Source organism: Rhinoraja longicauda, chromosome 3, assembly GCF_053455715.1.
Source record: "Rhinoraja longicauda isolate Sanriku21f chromosome 3, sRhiLon1.1, whole genome shotgun sequence".
In the NCBI taxonomy this organism is placed as follows: domain Eukaryota; kingdom Metazoa; phylum Chordata; class Chondrichthyes; order Rajiformes; family Arhynchobatidae; genus Rhinoraja; species Rhinoraja longicauda.
Window position 1 is genome coordinate 38,093,191 of NC_135955.1, and position 17,416 is coordinate 38,110,606.

Below are 17,416 nucleotides of genomic sequence, written 5' to 3' on the forward strand. Positions count from 1 at the left end.
CCTACATTTCTGCCACCTTCAATATCATCCCACCACGTAACATCTTCCCATACCCACCCATTTCCACTCTCCATAGAGACCAGGGCCCCCACAATTCCTTAGTTCATGCATCCCATTCCACCCAAACCACATCTTTCCCATGTAACACCAGTCCCGACAGCTCCACTCTCACCTCCATCTAGTGACCCCTGGAGCACTTCCGGATGAGACAGAGACATGAGCTCCTGACATATCCAACTTTCCATGGGTGAGATTAAACGTGGACATTTGAACTTGGTCTGTGAAGGCCGGCTGCTTCTCCGGGTTGCATCTCCTGGCTACTAACCATTTTAGTAACCCTTCCCATTCCTATGCCGACCTTCCTGTCCAGGCCTCCTCCATTCCCAGTGAGGCCACACGTAAACCGGAGGAACAACACTTCATATTCCACTTGAATAGCTTACAGCCCAACGGTATGAACATTGAATTCTTCAATTTTAGGTAGCATATCCCCACTTCTTTCCAGTGCCCCCCAACCTATTTCTCCTATTATCCCACCTATTGTTTTCTCATTCTCCCCTCTTCCTCCATCCTCTTCCACCTATATTCCTCTCTGCCTTTCCATTTCACCTCTCCTTACTTATCTGACATATTTTTGTCTTCTTTTCATCTCTTTTCATGTCCACCCATCTGCCAATCAAGTGCCCCCCTCATCTGTATCCACCTATCACTTGCCAGGTTTTGTCCCGCGCCAACCTCCCAACTCCTTTCCAACCTTCTCCCACCTAACACAATTAGTCTGACAAGGGGTCCCAATCCAAAACGTCACCACTCCATTTGCTCCCAGGATGCTGCTGCCTGACCCGCTGTGTTACACTAACATTTTGTGTTTTACTCAAGATTCCAGCATCTGCAGTTTCTTGTGTTTTCAAGGACTGAAGTGGTTGCCACTGAGTTCACAGTTTTTCTTCATCATGAACCTGCAAAGTTGTAACTGCTGTTCTGTGATGTGTCACAGGTGGATGAAGTATATTTTTTATCAAAGTGTGTGGAGAACAGGAATGACTGACTGGCTGGTTTTCATGGAGGTCTCTCTGCAGTTGGAGAAGCGATATTCAGTAATAGAAAATGGGGTGATCAAGTCCGACAAACACCTCACAAGTTTTATGCACCAAGTTTCAAGTTTCAATCCACAACCCAGCAGCTTGCTACAATGAAATAATGTGCCCCATCTGTTCTGTGGGTGTACAACAGATGGGAAGGTGGATGTGAAGATCACATGTTGTTACCTCATGTCAGTTAAAGGATAAAACTAAATATCCAAAATGCATCGATTCTTTGAGGATCGAAACTTATTATCCTATTTAAGGAATGACAGCTAAGCAGAGGTACAACAGAGACTCTGGTATTTATGTAATAATGAACAAATTGCCAGTTTAACCAGTAATCTGGATGGAACTGGTCATTATTTACTGGAGATGGAACTGGAGACTGCACAACCAGCACTGCTCCCAGCAGATGAGTCAACAATAACAGCTAAGAACACACGGAAACTAATGACAATTTATGTATCTTTTATTTATAATGAATGATCTCTTGCTCTCTTGCTATCCACTTTGCTGCTGTAACACTGTAAATGTCCCCCGGTGTGGGACGAATAAAGGAATATATCATTATTATTATTATTATATTGTGGCAGTGCCCGGGGATTAGGCCACTCCCAGGATCATCCCCCTCGGCACGGGTTGGACAGGGCTGGGGAGGGGACTAGTGCTATGGGGTTTGCCTGAAGAGGCTAGAGAGAACTCGTGCTGGAGACTGAAGAGAGTGTGGATGTTCTGTTGCTGCATTAAAATTACTGTTAATACTTACCTGGCGCCTTGCCTGATTCCTACTGCGTCCAGACCCACTACAATATTATTATTATTATTATGTTGTTCCATCCTCTACTCCATTGCCAACAGCATCACAGGAATCCATGGTAACTCCTTTTGATCACATGGCCCTGGCCGAACAATTCATGGTTGAAGATGCCTGCTGATTTTGCTGGTCTAATTTTGGAAAAGATTAAGTGTGGCATGCAGTCTCACAGCTCCAGTGATCCAGGTTCCATTCTGACCTCCAGTCTTGTCTGCGTGGAGTTTGCAGATTCTCCTTGTAGGTTTTCGAGCTCCCCCCTGGTGACATGGAGAGATACAGCACAGAAACAGGCCTCTGGCCTACCAAGTCCACACTGACCAACCGCCATTTTACACTCATCCTATTTTATTCTCCCCAAAATCCTATCAACTCAACCCAAATTTACCACTCAACTACACGAGAGGCCATTTACACAAGCCAATTTATCTGCCAATCTGCACAATATTGGCTAATGGGAGGAAACCAAAGCAACTCAAACATTGATAAGGCAGGGTACAGGAAGGAGAGAGGGAGCTTAGTAACATGGTTAAAGCCAACAACCTCTTCCTCAATATCAACAAAATGAAGGAGCTGGTCATTAAGGTCAGGATGCTGAGTGGACAACACGCCCAAGTCCGTATCAATGGTGCTGAAGACGAGATGGTCAAAAGCTTCAGGTTCCAAGAGATAAACACCACCAACAATTTGTTCTGGTCCAACCACATTGACATAATGGCCAAAAAAGCATACCAACATCTCTACTTTCTCAGAAGACTAAGGAGATGACTCTTACTAAATTCTACATATGCATCGTAGAAAGCATCCTATCCAAATGCATCGCTGCTTGGTGGGCCAGCTGCTCTGCCCAAGGCTGCAAGAAATTGCAGAGTTGTGCATGCAGCCCAGTCCATCACAGAAACCATCCTTTCCCACATTGACTCCATCTATACCTCATTTTGCCTTGAGAAAGCAGCCATCATAATCAAGGATTACTCACAACCCCGTCATTCTCACTTCTCCCATTCTGTCGGGCAGAAGATACAAAAGCTTGAAAACATGCACCACCAGATTCAAGAATATTGTTGTTATCGGACACTTGAACAGATCTCTCTTATGCTAAAGATGATTTCCCGATTTTCCAATCGACCTCATTCGCAGTCCTTGCTCTTTATTCTAACTGTAACACGATATTCTGCATCCCCTCGCCTGTGTATTTGCCAATGTTCTGCACCCCCTGCTTTGTCCTGCCTCTCCTCTCTTCCAACTTTCTCCCCCTCCCCACCATCACCCTAAAATCATTGAAGAAGGACCCCGAGCCAAAACACCAGACCCACTGAGTTATTTTGTGTCCTTTTATGTCAACACATTGATTTGGTGAAGCCAGAGATTTAAAGAAGGAAGAACATGAGATTTAGATTTAGATTTTTTTTTTAGATTTAGAGATACAGCGCAGAAACAGGCCCTTCGGCCCACCGGGTCCGCGTCGCCCAGCGATCCCCGCACACGCTAACACTATCCTACACCCACTAGGGACAATTTTTACATTTGCCCAGCCAATTAATCTACATACCTGTACGTCTTTGGAGTGCGGGAGGAAACCGAAGATCTCGGAGAAAACCCACGCAGATCACGGGGAGAACGTACAAACTCTGTACAGACGGCGCCCGTAGTCAGGATCGAACCTGAGTCTCTGGCGCTGCATTCGCTGTAAGGCAGCAACTCTACCGCTGCCTGACCACTTATTCAAGCAAAATAATCCTATATTTGTAGAAGCCTCACAATGAATCTGATTATTGGGATAGATTGTTTGCCGTGGATCAGATTGATTTGTGGTTCCTTGTCTTCCACGATACATCTGTGATGATGTATCGTGAAGACCAATGAAAATATTGTACGTTGCGGACATCAGCTCAACCAAATAATCTGTTCCGGAAATGGATGTTTCCACATTTTCTACTGAAACCAATTGAGTGAAGGAGGATACACCTCAACCACAGGTGATGTTATTTCATGCTCCAGTAGAAACTGAACTATTTTACTTGCAACAAGTGAAAAGCTATCCGGAAAGACTGAATTCTAAATATGGAAAGGTTAGTTGTACAGTTTCGTTGCCAGAATTGAACCTTTTATATTGCATTTTATATATGTCTTTCATGCACATTTGGAAGAGATGTAATAAGAAAGTCAGCCTTTAGAATCCATCTGGGAACTTTTGCAGTAATCAAATTGTTAATTGCAGCCTCTATTTAATGAGTGTAGCAATCTTGATTACACTTCTTCCCACCCTGTTTCCTGTAAAAACTCTATCCCCTACTCCCAATTCCTCCGTCTACGCCGCATCTGCGCCCAGGATGAGGTGTTCCATACTAGGGCATCGGAGATGTCCTAATTCTTTAGGAAACGGGGGTTCCCCTCTTCCATTATCGATGAGGCTCTCACTATGTCTCCTCAAAATCCCGCAGCTCTGCTCTTGCTCCCCCTCCCCCATTCGTAACAATGATAGAGTCTCCCTTGTCCTCACCTTCCACCCCATACAACGTTGTATACAACAAATCATCCTCCTACATTTCCGCCACCTCCAACGGGACCCCACCACTGGCCACATCTTCCCATCTCCACCCCTTTCTGCTTTCCGCAGAGACCGTTCCCTCCGAAACTCCCTGGTCGACTCGTCCCTCCCCACCCAAACTGCCCCCTCCCCAGGTACTTTCCCCTGCAACCGCAGGAGATGCAACACCTGTCACTTTACCTCCCCCCTCGACTCCATCCAAGAACCCAAACAGTCTTTCCAGGTGAGGCAGAGGTTTATGTGGCGGCGCCTAACGGCAGCGGCTGACTAGCAGTCTGTCCGTCTTTTTTTCCCCTTTTTTTGTTGTATGTCGGTGTTGGGATGGTTTTTATATTTTTTTTTTGGTTGTGTATGTGTGGGAGGGGGTGGTGGTGTGGGTGGGTGGGTGGGGGGGAACTTTTCTCTTCCTCACGGCGCGGGGTGCGGCTCGGCTTGGACTTTACATCACCCGGTGAGGCTTGGCCGCTGGACTTAACAGTGCCCGGTGCAGCTCGGCTGCGGGGCTTAACATCGCCCGGTGCAGCTCGGCTGCGGGGCTTAACATCGCCCGGTGCAGCTCGGCTGCGGGGCTTAACATCGCCCGGTGCAGCTCGGCTGCGGGGCTTAACATCGCCCGGTGCAGATCGGCTGCGGGACTTTTCACCGCTGGTGCGGCTCGGCTGCGGGACTTAACATCGCCCGGTGCGGCTCGACCACGGGACTTAGCTGCGCAAGGCTTGGTCGCGGGCCTTTCATCGCCCGGTTCGGCCACGGGACGTTTCAGCGCCCGGTGCGGGGACTGTGCGGGTCGGTCGGGGACGAGCTGTCTGTCCGTGGGCGTGGGGAAGAGAGTGGAAGTTTTGTTGCCTCCATCACAGTGAGGGGGTGTTTGGAGTCACTGTGATGGACGTTTGTGTTGGGGTTATGTGTCTTGTGTTCTTTTTTTTTTCTATGACTGCTATGTAGTTTCGTTCGGTACTTCGGTACCGAACGACAAATAAAGCTCTGTTATACCTGTTATACCTGCAAGTCCTCCAACCTCATCTATTGTATCCGCTGATCCAGGTGTCAACTTCTCTACATTGGCGAGACCAAGCGCAGGCTCGGCGATCGTTTCACTGAACACCTCCACTCAGTCCATCTCAACCAAACTGATCTCCCGGTGGCTCAGCACTTCAACTCCCCCTCCCATTCTGACCTTTCTGTCCTGGGCCTCCTCCATTGCCAGAGTGAGGCCCAGCACCAATTGGAGGAACAGCACCTCATATTTCGCTTGGGCAGTTTACACCCCAGCGGTTTGAATATTGACTTCTCCCACTTCAGGTAGTCCCTGCTTCCTTTCTCTATCCCCTCCCCCTTCCCAGTCCTCCTTCTAGTCTTCCTGTCTCCGACTACATCCTATCTTTGTCCCGCCTCCTCCCCTGACATCAGTCTGAAGCAGGGTCTCGACCCGAAACGTCACCCATTCCCTCTCTACTGAGATGCTGCCTGACCCGCTGAGTTACTCCAGCATGTTATGTCTACCTTCGATCTGAACCAGCATCTGCAGTTATTTCCCTACACATGTTAAATCGTTGAATTGTCTGTGTGGTTATTATGCAAATATTGAATACATTGAACTGAACTGTTAAGCTAATTTCTTGTTTGGTTTATATTTAATTTTGTATTTTATCTGCAGGTTTATAGCTCGTCCAAAATTCAGCTGACCATTTTGTAACTCAAGCCAAATTCCAATATCCCATTACCAATGTGCTCATTCATGCCTTCTACACAACTGCAAACTAAATCTTACTCATCCATTATCACTGTGTTCATTGCTCATTACACAACTCAACTAAATCTTATTCATCCATTACCACTGTGCTCATTGATCTACATTGCTTGTTGATCCATCAATCTTTCCATTTCAAAAGTTTATATTTGTGTGTTCAAATAGCCCTGTCCATCCTGACCTTTGTCAACTCCTCCATCCCTGCACCTGCAAACTGTTTTCATCTTTTGTGTTTGCTCCTTACATCTTGCCATTATTGGTCACTACCACTTCAGGTGTCTGGATCCTAGACACTGGAAGTTCCATCCAAGCCTTTACTTCTCTTTCTCCTCCTTCAAAACAGTGCTACAAATCTACCTCTCAAGGACACTGGTGGAATAAGTTTGAGGGGCCAGGTGTCATTTTTTTTGTTGAATTACCCTCCTGTAAATCCCCTTGAGATGTTTTATTATGTTAAAATCGAAGTGTAAATTCATGACTTTAAATGCATCAGTGCTTTCAATCAACTTCAGCATACTTCCTGTAACTGAAAATAATACAATTTTAGTTGGACAAATTCCAACAATTTAACAAAATGTAACTATTATAGTCATAGTGTTATACAACAGCGAAACAGGCCCTTTGGTCAAGATTGTCCATGTTGAGCAAGGTTGCCCCATCTCTGCTAGTCCCATTTAGCCCGTAACATTTGGCCCGTAACCCTCTGAACCTTTCCTATTTATATATCTGTCATTGTACCTGCTTCAACTTCTTCATCTAGCAGCTCATTCCATCTAAGCACCACCCACTATGTCGAAAAAGTTGCCCCTCAGGTTTCTATTAAATCTTTCCCCTCTCATCTTAAATCTCTGCCTTTTAGTTCTTGATCCCCTATCCCAGAGAGGATCTGTGCATTTGCCTTATTTATTCCCCTCATTATTTTAGAAACCTCCACAAGATTACCCCTCAGTCTACTGAACTCCAAGGAGTAGTCTTAGCCTGCCCAACTGCTCCCCAAAGGTCAGGCACACGAGTCCTGGCAGCATTCTCGTAAATCATACCTGCATCCTTTCCTGCTTACTGGCATCTTTTCTGCAGCAGGGTGACCTAAACGGAACACAATACTCCTCAACAATGTGTTGTCCAACTGTAACATAATATCCCAACTTCTATGGTCAATTCTCTGATTGATGAAGGCCGATGTGCCAAAAGCCCTTTTCACTATCCGATCTACCTGGGATGCCACTTTGAGGGAACTATGTACATGTACTCCTCGATCCCTCAATATTACAATACTACCTAATTATGCCTTGTACATTCCCATCCAAATTGTTGTTATGGATGAGAAACAGCAATAGGCACAGCATCGATTCCTGAAGCACACCACCAGTCACAGGCCTCCAATCCAAAAACCAACCTCCCACCACCAACCTCTGCTTCCTACCACAAGCCAATTCTGTCTATTCAGTCATATCCACTTCTGATCAATATGAATTCACGCCTATGCAAGTTGATCAATGTGTGGCTAGTTCAAAAAACCAAACAGAAAATCTTAAAACTATCCACGGATTAATGTCCATGCTTGAGTCACCAACTAAGCCACGCAGCAAAAGTGGCCTTGACTCCTGACAGCATGTCCCAAACTTGAGACCTCTGCTACTACAAGAACAAGGAGAGGAGGCCCAGGGAACAGCACCCGCAGTTTCTCCGGCAACCTACGGACTCACATTTTCAACCTATCTGCATTTATTTATGTAAGAAAATAACTGTAGATGCTGGTACAAATCGAAGGTATCGCAAAATGCTGGAGTAACTCAGCAGGTCAGGCAGCATCTGAGGTCTGAGGAAGGGTCTCGACCCGAAACGTCATCCATTCCTTCTCCCCAGAGATGCTGCCTGACCTGCAGAGTTACTCCAGCATTTTGTGATACCTTGCATTTATTTATCATCGCTGGTCTTAAATGTTGGAGCTGCTTTTCTAATATTAGAGGAGGACTTTCACCAAAAGGCCTGCTGTACAGTGGTTCAAAAAAAGTGGTTCACCACCATCTTCTTAAAATATTTCAGGATGGACAACAAATGCTAGCCTTACCAAGAACATCTCAAGAACAGAAATAAGGAAAATGAGGAGACAGAAGGAACTGCAGATGCTGGTTTACAAAAAAAGACAAAGTGCTGGCGTAATTCAGTGGATAAGTCAGTATTTCTGGGTGTGAATAGGTGACATTTCGGGTGGGGACCCTTCTTCAGACTGATTGTGGTCATAGGGTCAAAGATGTCAAAGGAATGGCCTGAGAGTGATAGGTGGATCCAGGTGAGGGGCGGGGTTGGTAGGCAATTGGGTGGACAAGGTCGGAGAAGATATGTAACTGAGTTCCTTGATCCCACTCCACCTTCAAGCACAACTGGTTGGGGTGAAAGCGCCACCGTCGTCGTGTTTGCCCGCCGAATGTATTGATCGGTTCCATTGTCTCAAATTGACATGACGGGCTGGGAACGCTGCCTCTCCAAGCCAGTGTGTGCTTTGTGGATTTAAGTGCGTCAAGAGTGTTTACTTATCATATGCACCGGGTATGAAACGGAACAATGACATTCTTACTTGCTGCAGCATTACAGACCCCCTTTGTTAACAGAATTCAACTTAAAAGTCAGTACCTTAAAACAAACACTAAATTCATCCTTCCAATTGTCCTGAATCGCGAAGGTGGTGAACTGCTGAAGCAGAACACGCAAGATCTGTCGGCACCAGAAATAACCAGAGAGAGAGAGAGAGATGCAAATTGCAGGGTTTAAACTTTCACGTGTCTCTCCGAGATAAAGCCGCCGAGGAGGACACGCCTGGTCTGGAGTCTTATCTCAACCATCTCTTGCCTCCAAGTAATTTGCTCGCCGCTTAGCGAGATAGAGATCGGGGTTGTGCAACACCAGATGTGAGCGCCGCGTTTGTGTACTTCTCATCGCTGTAGCACTGGTGGAAGGATGTTGTTTGCCCTCCCTAGAGACTCGGTGCCACTGAACGCCTCGGGGCTCGCAGCGAGGCCGCCGGGTCTGCCCGGCGAGGTGAGTGAGGGCAGTTGAAAGCGCTGCCCAATTCGTTCACTGCACCGCCTTCGGTAAATCAGAAATCCAGAAACCTGCTCACTGAAGCCACCGGAGCTGTGCACCAGGAGAAACTAATCAACTCAGCAAAGGGCTTCTGGACTCGTTAGCTGGCGATGCCTTCTCCCAAACCCAGTACACGCTGTAACAGCACGCCCTGCATATCCTGCCTTGTGTTTTGTTAGTTGCTGCTATTCGGATTTTAACGCTAGCTCCTTTGCGCCTCGTTTTATTGCAGATCGCTTCAGTTAGGAAAGATGTAATCAGCTGAAAGTCTGACCCGGAGACTGCACTGGGAGCCACAAGCGCTCGGCAGTGAAGCAAGTTCCCCGGGTGGTCTGTGTGCGTGTCACACTGCTGCTTTTGTACAGGAGCGATGTCTGGTGCAAGAGGCATTGTTCCCACTGTGAACAGTCGCGACGTGAAGCCGCTCAGCGCCGAGAAGGTGAAGGATGAGGTGAATGTGGTGGCGGTGGACTCCGACATCGAGGACCAAAGTTACAAGCTTTCGGCAAATTGCAGCAAAACTACCCGCTGGCCCAAGCAGGCTGTGGAGGGGCCGTGCACGGTCGCCCCAGTGTTTGCCCACGCCAGACTATGGAATAATGACAATGCCGTGCTCTGGGGAAGGAAACCGCCCGCAATACATTCTCATAAGACCCATGTGCATAGAAGTGACTCTCAGAGGCCGGGGATCATTGACAGACTGCCAGCCACTTTGCAAATTGTGCATAGCGACCTGGCGCCTGCCTTGTCTCCCGAGCTGAGCAAAACTTCAGCAGGGGATTGCACCAGCGAATGCAATGCATCCGACGCCGACCTCCTCGCTCTCCAGGAGCACGCCGGTGCGTTCGCCGCCTTCCCAGCTCTGGGGGCTATCTCGGTGCCCCCGGGTTTTATCATCATGACCGCCCTGCACTCTCCCGGCGCCCTGGCGGCCGTGTCTGACGGCGCCGTGCACCTGGCCGGCCTGCCCGAGTGGCCTGTGCACCGGGCGGCGGCCACCAGTGCCGGGCAGCCCGCCAAGAAGAAAAGGAAGAGGTGCGGGCTGTGCGCTCCCTGCAGGAGGCTTATCAACTGTGGGGAGTGTAGCAGCTGCCGCAACCGCAAGACCGGCCACCAGATCTGCAAACTGCGGAAATGCGAGGAACTGAAAAAGAAGCCGGGCTCTTCACCAGAGGTAAACACACACACAGATAGATACACATACTCACACACACCAGCCCAGCGGTGGTTCAGATCAATCAATCATTCTGCTAATTGGAGAATTGCAAGCTACCTGCTGGGTGGCTTTCCTCGGCTGGATTGCTGCGCCTTTGGCTGCGCTGTGATTGTATAAATATAAAGACACACGAGAGAAGTTGTCCCTGCAGAAATGTTGTGCTTCTGAATGGTTTACACAGTAACCCCTAGGTCCCAGCAACGCGACGATGGTAAATTGGTCCCAGCCGTGTGTGCATTTGGGCTAGTTTCTTGATAGCTTGTCAAGATCTCCGCTGGCGTACAAGGACACAGAGGCCGCTTGGAATTGGGGCATGCAAGTGCACACTTGCATTCACTCCGCCGGCATTCTGTGTAATTTGACCCAGTCAGGCCGTGTAGTGCTTTGAGGTTATAGGTTAGCAGTCTTAAGATCGGTCAGCGCACCTTTGCATACTTTAGGCCTGAAGCGAACAGGTGTGTTCGCAGCACTTACCTGACCAGCTAACATATTCCTTCTTTATACATGTGAAAATGACGCCTATTCAATATTGGGAGCTTTAATGTTTTCTGTCCAGTTCAAGGAACAAGTACCAGTTGGCCAAATGTGACAGCACCATTGGAAAAAATAGAGGGGAGGAAGCTGTTAAGCTTAGTCAAAACTTAGATAAGACAATGGAATTGATATCAGATGTCAACATGGTAATTATTTTATAAGTAGTAATGTGGTAGACACTGCAATCAACACGAATTTTAAAAAAGGAGAGAATTTGCATTATGATCCTTCACAGCCTTTTAATTTCTCTGCCTAATGGATCGTGGCTAAATTGCCTGGCATGATATACCTGGACTTCCAGGGGATTTTTAAACAAAGGTTCATCTCAGCGTGTATAAGAACTGGTTGCAAGGTAGAAAATTGTGTTACGATGTTAAAGAGGGTGGCAAGGTGAAGGAATGTTGAAATACAACATGGCATTTATTGGTGATTGGTGGGTGATCACTGATGATTCTGTGTGATTGTGAACTCAATGCAAAAAATTATAGGGTGCTAGGATACTACATGGGTCCCAAAAGTGGTTAGTTCCATGATCCAGAGCACAAGACCTGGCTGAATTTTAATGCTAGATCATTGTTTGAATGGCTTCAGCTACATAGAACATGGTGAATCTCCATTTGGGGTAGCATGTGCAATGTTGGTCACCTTATTTAAGGAAGGATGTTAATGTCTCACTGGCAGTTCAGAAATGTTTATCAGCCTAATACTTGGAAAAGGCAGGCTACCTGAGGAAAGGTTTACCAGGCAGGAGATTAGAAGAATGAAAGGGGATTTAATGAACAAGTGCTGCTCAGCAAAGCAGCTAATTTTATTGGCTGAACGAGAACCTGATGGGGTGGATCTGGAGAAGATAACTCCTCTTGAAGAAACTAGAACTAAGGAACCACTGTTTAAAAATAAGGCAATGCCCACTAGAGAGAGAGAGAGAAGAGAACTTTTTACTCAGAAGTTCATAAAATTTTATAACTCTGTCGAAAGGTGATGGAAACAAAGTCTGAATATTTTTAAGGCAGAGGCAGCTTGATAATCAAGGGGTGAAAGATAACCGAAATACACCATTGAGGTTAGAATCCAATCAGCCAAGTGGCATCTGCTCCTGCTTCATTGCAATCCCAATATCTGTTACATCATTCCCTCCTCTCCCTTTCCACTTTCTGCAAGGACCAGTCTCTTCATGACTCTATGGTTCGTGCATTCCTCCCCTAAGCATGCAGGTACAGCAGGCAGTGAAGAAAGCTAATGGCATGTTGGCCTTCATGACAAGAGTAGTTGAGTATAGAAGCAAAAAGGTCCTTCTGCAGTTGTATAGGGCCCTAGTGAGACCACACTTGGAGTACTGTGTGCAGTTTTGGTTTCCAAATTTGAGGAAGGACATTCTTGCTATTGAGGGAGTGTAGCGTAGGTTCACTAGGTTAATTCTCGAAATGGTGGGACTGTCGTATGTTGAAAGACTGGAGCGACTGGGCTTGTATACACTGGAATTTAAAAGGATGAGAGGGGATCTTATTGAAACATGTAAGATTATTAAGGGATTGCACATGCTAGACACAGGAAATATGTTCCCAATGTTGGGGGAGTCCAGAACCAGGGGCCACAGTTTAAGAATAAGCAGTAGGCCATTTAGAACGGAGATGAGGAAAAACTTTTTCACTCAGAGAGTTGTAAATCTGTGGAATTCTGTGCCTCAGAAGGCAGTGGAGGCCAATTTGCTGGATGCTTTCAAGAGAAAGTTAGATAGAGCTCTTAATGATAGCGGAGTCAGGGGGTATGGGGAGAGGGCAGGAACGGGGTACTGATTGTGGATGATCAGCTACGCTCACATTGAATGGCGGTACGGTCTCGAAGGGCCGAATGGTCTACTCCTGTACCTATTGTCTATTGTCACACCTCTATACCCATCCCACTCCTTTCCCAAGCACTTTCCCCTATGACTGAAGGAGGTGTGACACCTGTCACTACACATCTACCCTCACCTCAATGCTGGGATATAAATAGCCTTCCAGGTGAGACCTGCACTTCCACCCACATCTATTACATTTAATGCGCTCGATGTGCCCTCCTCTACACCAGTGAGACCAAATACAGACAAGGCAACCGCTTTGCAGAGCACAGGCACTGTTCACTGCGGCCACATGGATCTCTCCGTTGCCAGCCACTTTCATTCTTCTTCCCACTCCAACACCAACCTGTTTCTCCTCGGCCTCCTCCATTGCCAGGATGAAGCCAAATGCAAGCTAGAGGAACTGCACCTCATATTCAACCTCGGTAGCTCCCCACCCAATGGTGTGAACAATGAATTCTCTAATTTCAGCTCTATGTGCACAGCCTTCTTTCTTCTTCCCCATCCTTCCCCTTCACTCCCCCCACATTATTTTTACATTCAATTTCTCTTTCCTCTTTACTATTCCCTCCTCCTCCTTTATTCACCTCTCTTCTGTATTCCTCCTCTCCATCACTTTCCTTTCCTTATTCCCTACTCCTCTCTGTTTTCACACTGCTTACCTTTGTGTTTCTCTCTTTCTCTTTCTCTTCCCTTTTTCACTGTACAACCCTGTTTTGCTTAGATTATGCTTGTGGATGGAGCATTCCTTTCTGCACTCGGGAGTTTGTAGAAGAGCTAGTAATTTAGACTGTGATTGTGTTTGCAATATGACCTTGTATGATGCAGTGGTTTCTTCATTGTACGTGGTCTTTTATGGCTTTTCACCAATGCCATGGCGCCATTACCACTTCAGGATGCGTGGTGTAAGAAATGTTTCATGTTTTATGTATCTAAGACAAATACTTTAAGAATGTAAAATAGTTTAATTAAATTTGTATTTCAGTCAACTTGGACTTTATGTTTTGTACTGTAATTACCTCTACTTCAGTTTAATTTCAACACCTCTGTTTCACAAGCAGTATATGCTCTCTGCAGGTTATAGTTTAGTTTACTGTCATGTGTACCGAGGTACAGTGAAAAGCTTTTGTTGCGTGCTATCCAGTCAACAGAAAGACAATACATGATTACAATTGAGCCATTTACAGTTTATAGATACATGATAAGGGAATAACGTTTAGTGCAAGGTAAAGCCATCAAAGTCTGATTAAGGATACTCCGAGGATCACCACTGAGGTAGATAGTAGTTCAGCACTGCTCTCTGGTTGTGGTAGGGTGTGGTAGCTCTCTGTAACCTGTGCAGAAGCTTTAGCTGTCAGCCAGCATGTGTTGTACACGTTAATGCTTTTGTTGATGCTAAAATATTGCACTGTTTTAGGACAGATCATGTGATCGGAAAAATATTCAATCATCCAGCCTATTACATGACATAAGATAGCACTGATTGAAGAATCTTCATTAAGCTTAATGCAGGCAGACGTGACTTTAATGGTAGGCTGTTGATTCCTATTCTGGTTAGCACAAAGGCAGTTTGTGCGGGAAGGATGCCCACAGATCAGAAGCTTTCTGTTAAAAAAAAATTATTTGTAATTTGTGATTATATATTTTTATCCGTTCGTGTTGGAACTGTCTGACGTGGACAATGCATTTGTTGGAACTGTCTGACGTGGACAATGCAAATTGGTCAAAGGAAGTTTAACGAGAACGGATATAACAAGGAACTTTTATTCTGATCGGCAACAGTCTGGCCTGTCAATGTAAAGGTAGAGAATGAGTTCATAGTTTCAGCACAGAAGCAATCAATTAGGCATTGGGACTGCACCAGTACTTTTCTAACACAAACCTGCTCATCAATTCCTGCTTTTATGTTCATGCTGTATACTTTTAAGGGTGGAGTGGTTATAGGAGGTGACCAAACATCCTCTCAGGGCAACTAGAGATGGGCAATGAATGTTGGTCTTGTCAGTAAATATTTTAGTGACATTACGGCAAACATGATGAGATGATTATGTAATTTCCCCTGTAAATTAAGCCTGATGACTACCTTGTTGGAGGTGATTGTTTCATGCACAAAACTCACAAATAACAATCCCCATTTAACAGGATTTTTAATATAATTTGGCCTGTTTTTATTGAGGAAGCTTCTGTATCCTCTGTTACCTCTACTGTTTAAAGTGACTGTTTTCTAAGCAAATTGACTTTGAAAAACAATTGACTGCTCAGAGTAACATGTACCCCCACAACTCTCATGACCTCTAACCCCTGCACCTCACTGCCTTCTGCTCATAGGCTAATTCACTGTTACCTATAAATACTCAGTATATTTCAATATTACACTTTTGCAATTAGCTGCTTAAATTCTTTCTAAAAATTCTTTCTGTGGGGCTGTTTGTCAATAATGACCATGCCTGATATTTCTCACTATACTTATTTGCTGGGGGCGGAGATATGCTGGTACCCAGATACAATATGAGAGGAAGGCTGAAAGACTAGATGACCAAACCTGTAGCTTGGCAAGAAGAGGAAGAAAGGACCACCGACCTTTTCATTTCTTGTATTCAGTTCGTTGGATGGAGGCCAGTTCGTTGGATGCTTTCAAGAGAGAGCTGGATAGAGCTCTTAAGGATAGCGGAGTTAGGGGGTATGGGGAGAAGGCAGGAACGGGGTACTGATTGAGAGTGATCAGCCATGATCGCATTGAATGGCGGTGCTGGCTCAAAGGGCTGAATGGCCTACTCCTGCACCTATTGTCTATTGTCTATTGTCTAAGAGAAGAGTTCAAATCATTCTAGTAAACAAAAATTTTCTGGTTTGGAGAATTATAAGTTGTTAAAAGATGTATTTAGTGCAAAAGAGAAAAAACAGTCTTGGAGGCAGACAGAGGAAGAAGCCTTTGTTCTATTTTAAGTGAAAGGAGAGAATGAGGTGATGAGTGTGACCTGTCAGAAATGAGGGAATACTCCATAACTTAGAAGAGAGAAGAAAAGCAGCCATCTGTGACAAATTAGTAAAGGAGGTGAATTTAAGGGCTGGGGTCAAGGCATGGAAGTTCTGTCAATGAGATGTGATAGGCTGCATCAACAGCAAGTGTAAGGAATAGAAATGACATTGAAAGTGGATCGGACTGGTTCTGAGCAAAGGATTCACTCAGGTAAAACTGCCACAGGATAGGAGAAGGAAGTGGTGGTAGGTTCAAGATGAAACAAGTCACTCTAAAAGCACATTAGTATAAGAAAATAACTGCAGATGCTGGTACAAATCGAAGGTATTTATTCACAAAATGTTGGAGTAACTTAGCAGGTCAGGCAGCATCTCGGGAGAGAAGGAATGTGTGACGATTCGGGTCGAGACCTTTCTTCAGACTGATGTCGAGGGGGCGGGACAAAGGAAGGATATAGGTGGAGACAGGAAGATAGAGGGAGATCTGGGAAGGAGGAGGGGAAGAGAGGGACAGAGGAACTACCTAAAGTTGGAGAAGTCGATGTTCATACCATTGGGCTGCAAGCTGCCCAGGCGAAATATGAGGTGCTGTTCCTCCAATTTCCGGTGGGGCTCACTATGGCACTGGAGGAGGCCCATGACAGAAAGGTCAGACTGGGAATGGGAGGGGGAGTTGAAGTGCTCGGCCACCGGGAGATCAGTTTGATTAATGCGGACCGAGCGCAGGTTTTGAGCGAAGCGATCGCCGAGCCTGCGCTTGGTTTCACCGATGTAAATAAGTTGACATCTAGAGCAGCGGATGCAATAGATGAGGTTGGAGGAGGTGCAGGTAAACCTTTGTCTCACCTGGAAAGACTGTTTGGGTCCTTGGATGGAGTTGAGGGGGGAGGTAAAGGGACAGGTGTTGCATCTCGTGCGGTTGCAGGGGATAGTGCCCGGGGATGGGGTGGTTTGGGTAGGAAGGGACGAGTGGACCAGGGAGTTACGGAGGGAATGGTCTCTGCAGAGAGGGGAGGGGATGGGAAGATATGGCCGATGGTGGGGTCCCGTTGTAGGTGACGGAAATGTTGGCGGATGATTTGTTGGATCTGCTGGCTGGTGGAGTGGAAGGTGAGAACGAGGGGGATTCTGTCCTTGTTGTGAGTGGGGGGAGGGGGAGCAAGAGCGGAGCTGCGGGATGTAGAAGAGACCCTAGTGAGAGCCTCATCTATAATGGAGGAGGGGAAGCCCCGTTTCCTGAAGAATGAGGACATCTCTGACGCCCTAGTGTGAAACACCTCATCCCGGGCGCAGATGCGGCGTAGACGGAGGAATTGGAAGTAGGGGATAGACTTTTTGCAGGGGATCGGGTGGGAAGAAGTGTAGTCCAGATAGCTGTGCGAGTCAGTGGGTTTATAGTAAATGTCCGTCACTAGTCTGTCTCCTGTGATGGAGATGGTGAGGTCCAGAAACGGGAGGGAGATGTCGGAGATAGTCCAGGTATATTTATGGGCAGGATGGAAATTGGAAGTGAAGTGCTCTAAAAGCACAGATCGTGCTACAAAATGGAATGATGCGACTAGAGCT

General features: G+C 46.3%; 1 protein-coding gene across 3 annotated transcripts in view; it reads left to right on the forward strand.

Annotated features, from left to right (window-relative positions):
• The first annotated feature begins 9,100 nt into the window (after positions 1 to 9,100).
• Positions 9,101 to 17,416, forward strand: part of cxxc4 (CXXC finger 4) — a 58,110-nt gene continuing 49,794 nt past the window's right edge. For all 3 annotated transcript variants that reach the window (XM_078396918.1, XM_078396917.1, XM_078396919.1), the window contains exon 1: positions 9,101 to 10,455. In XM_078396918.1, coding sequence (XP_078253044.1) covers positions 9,652 to 10,455 — 804 coding nt within the window. In that variant the 5' untranslated portion in view covers positions 9,101 to 9,651. The remainder of the gene's footprint in view (positions 10,456 to 17,416) is intronic.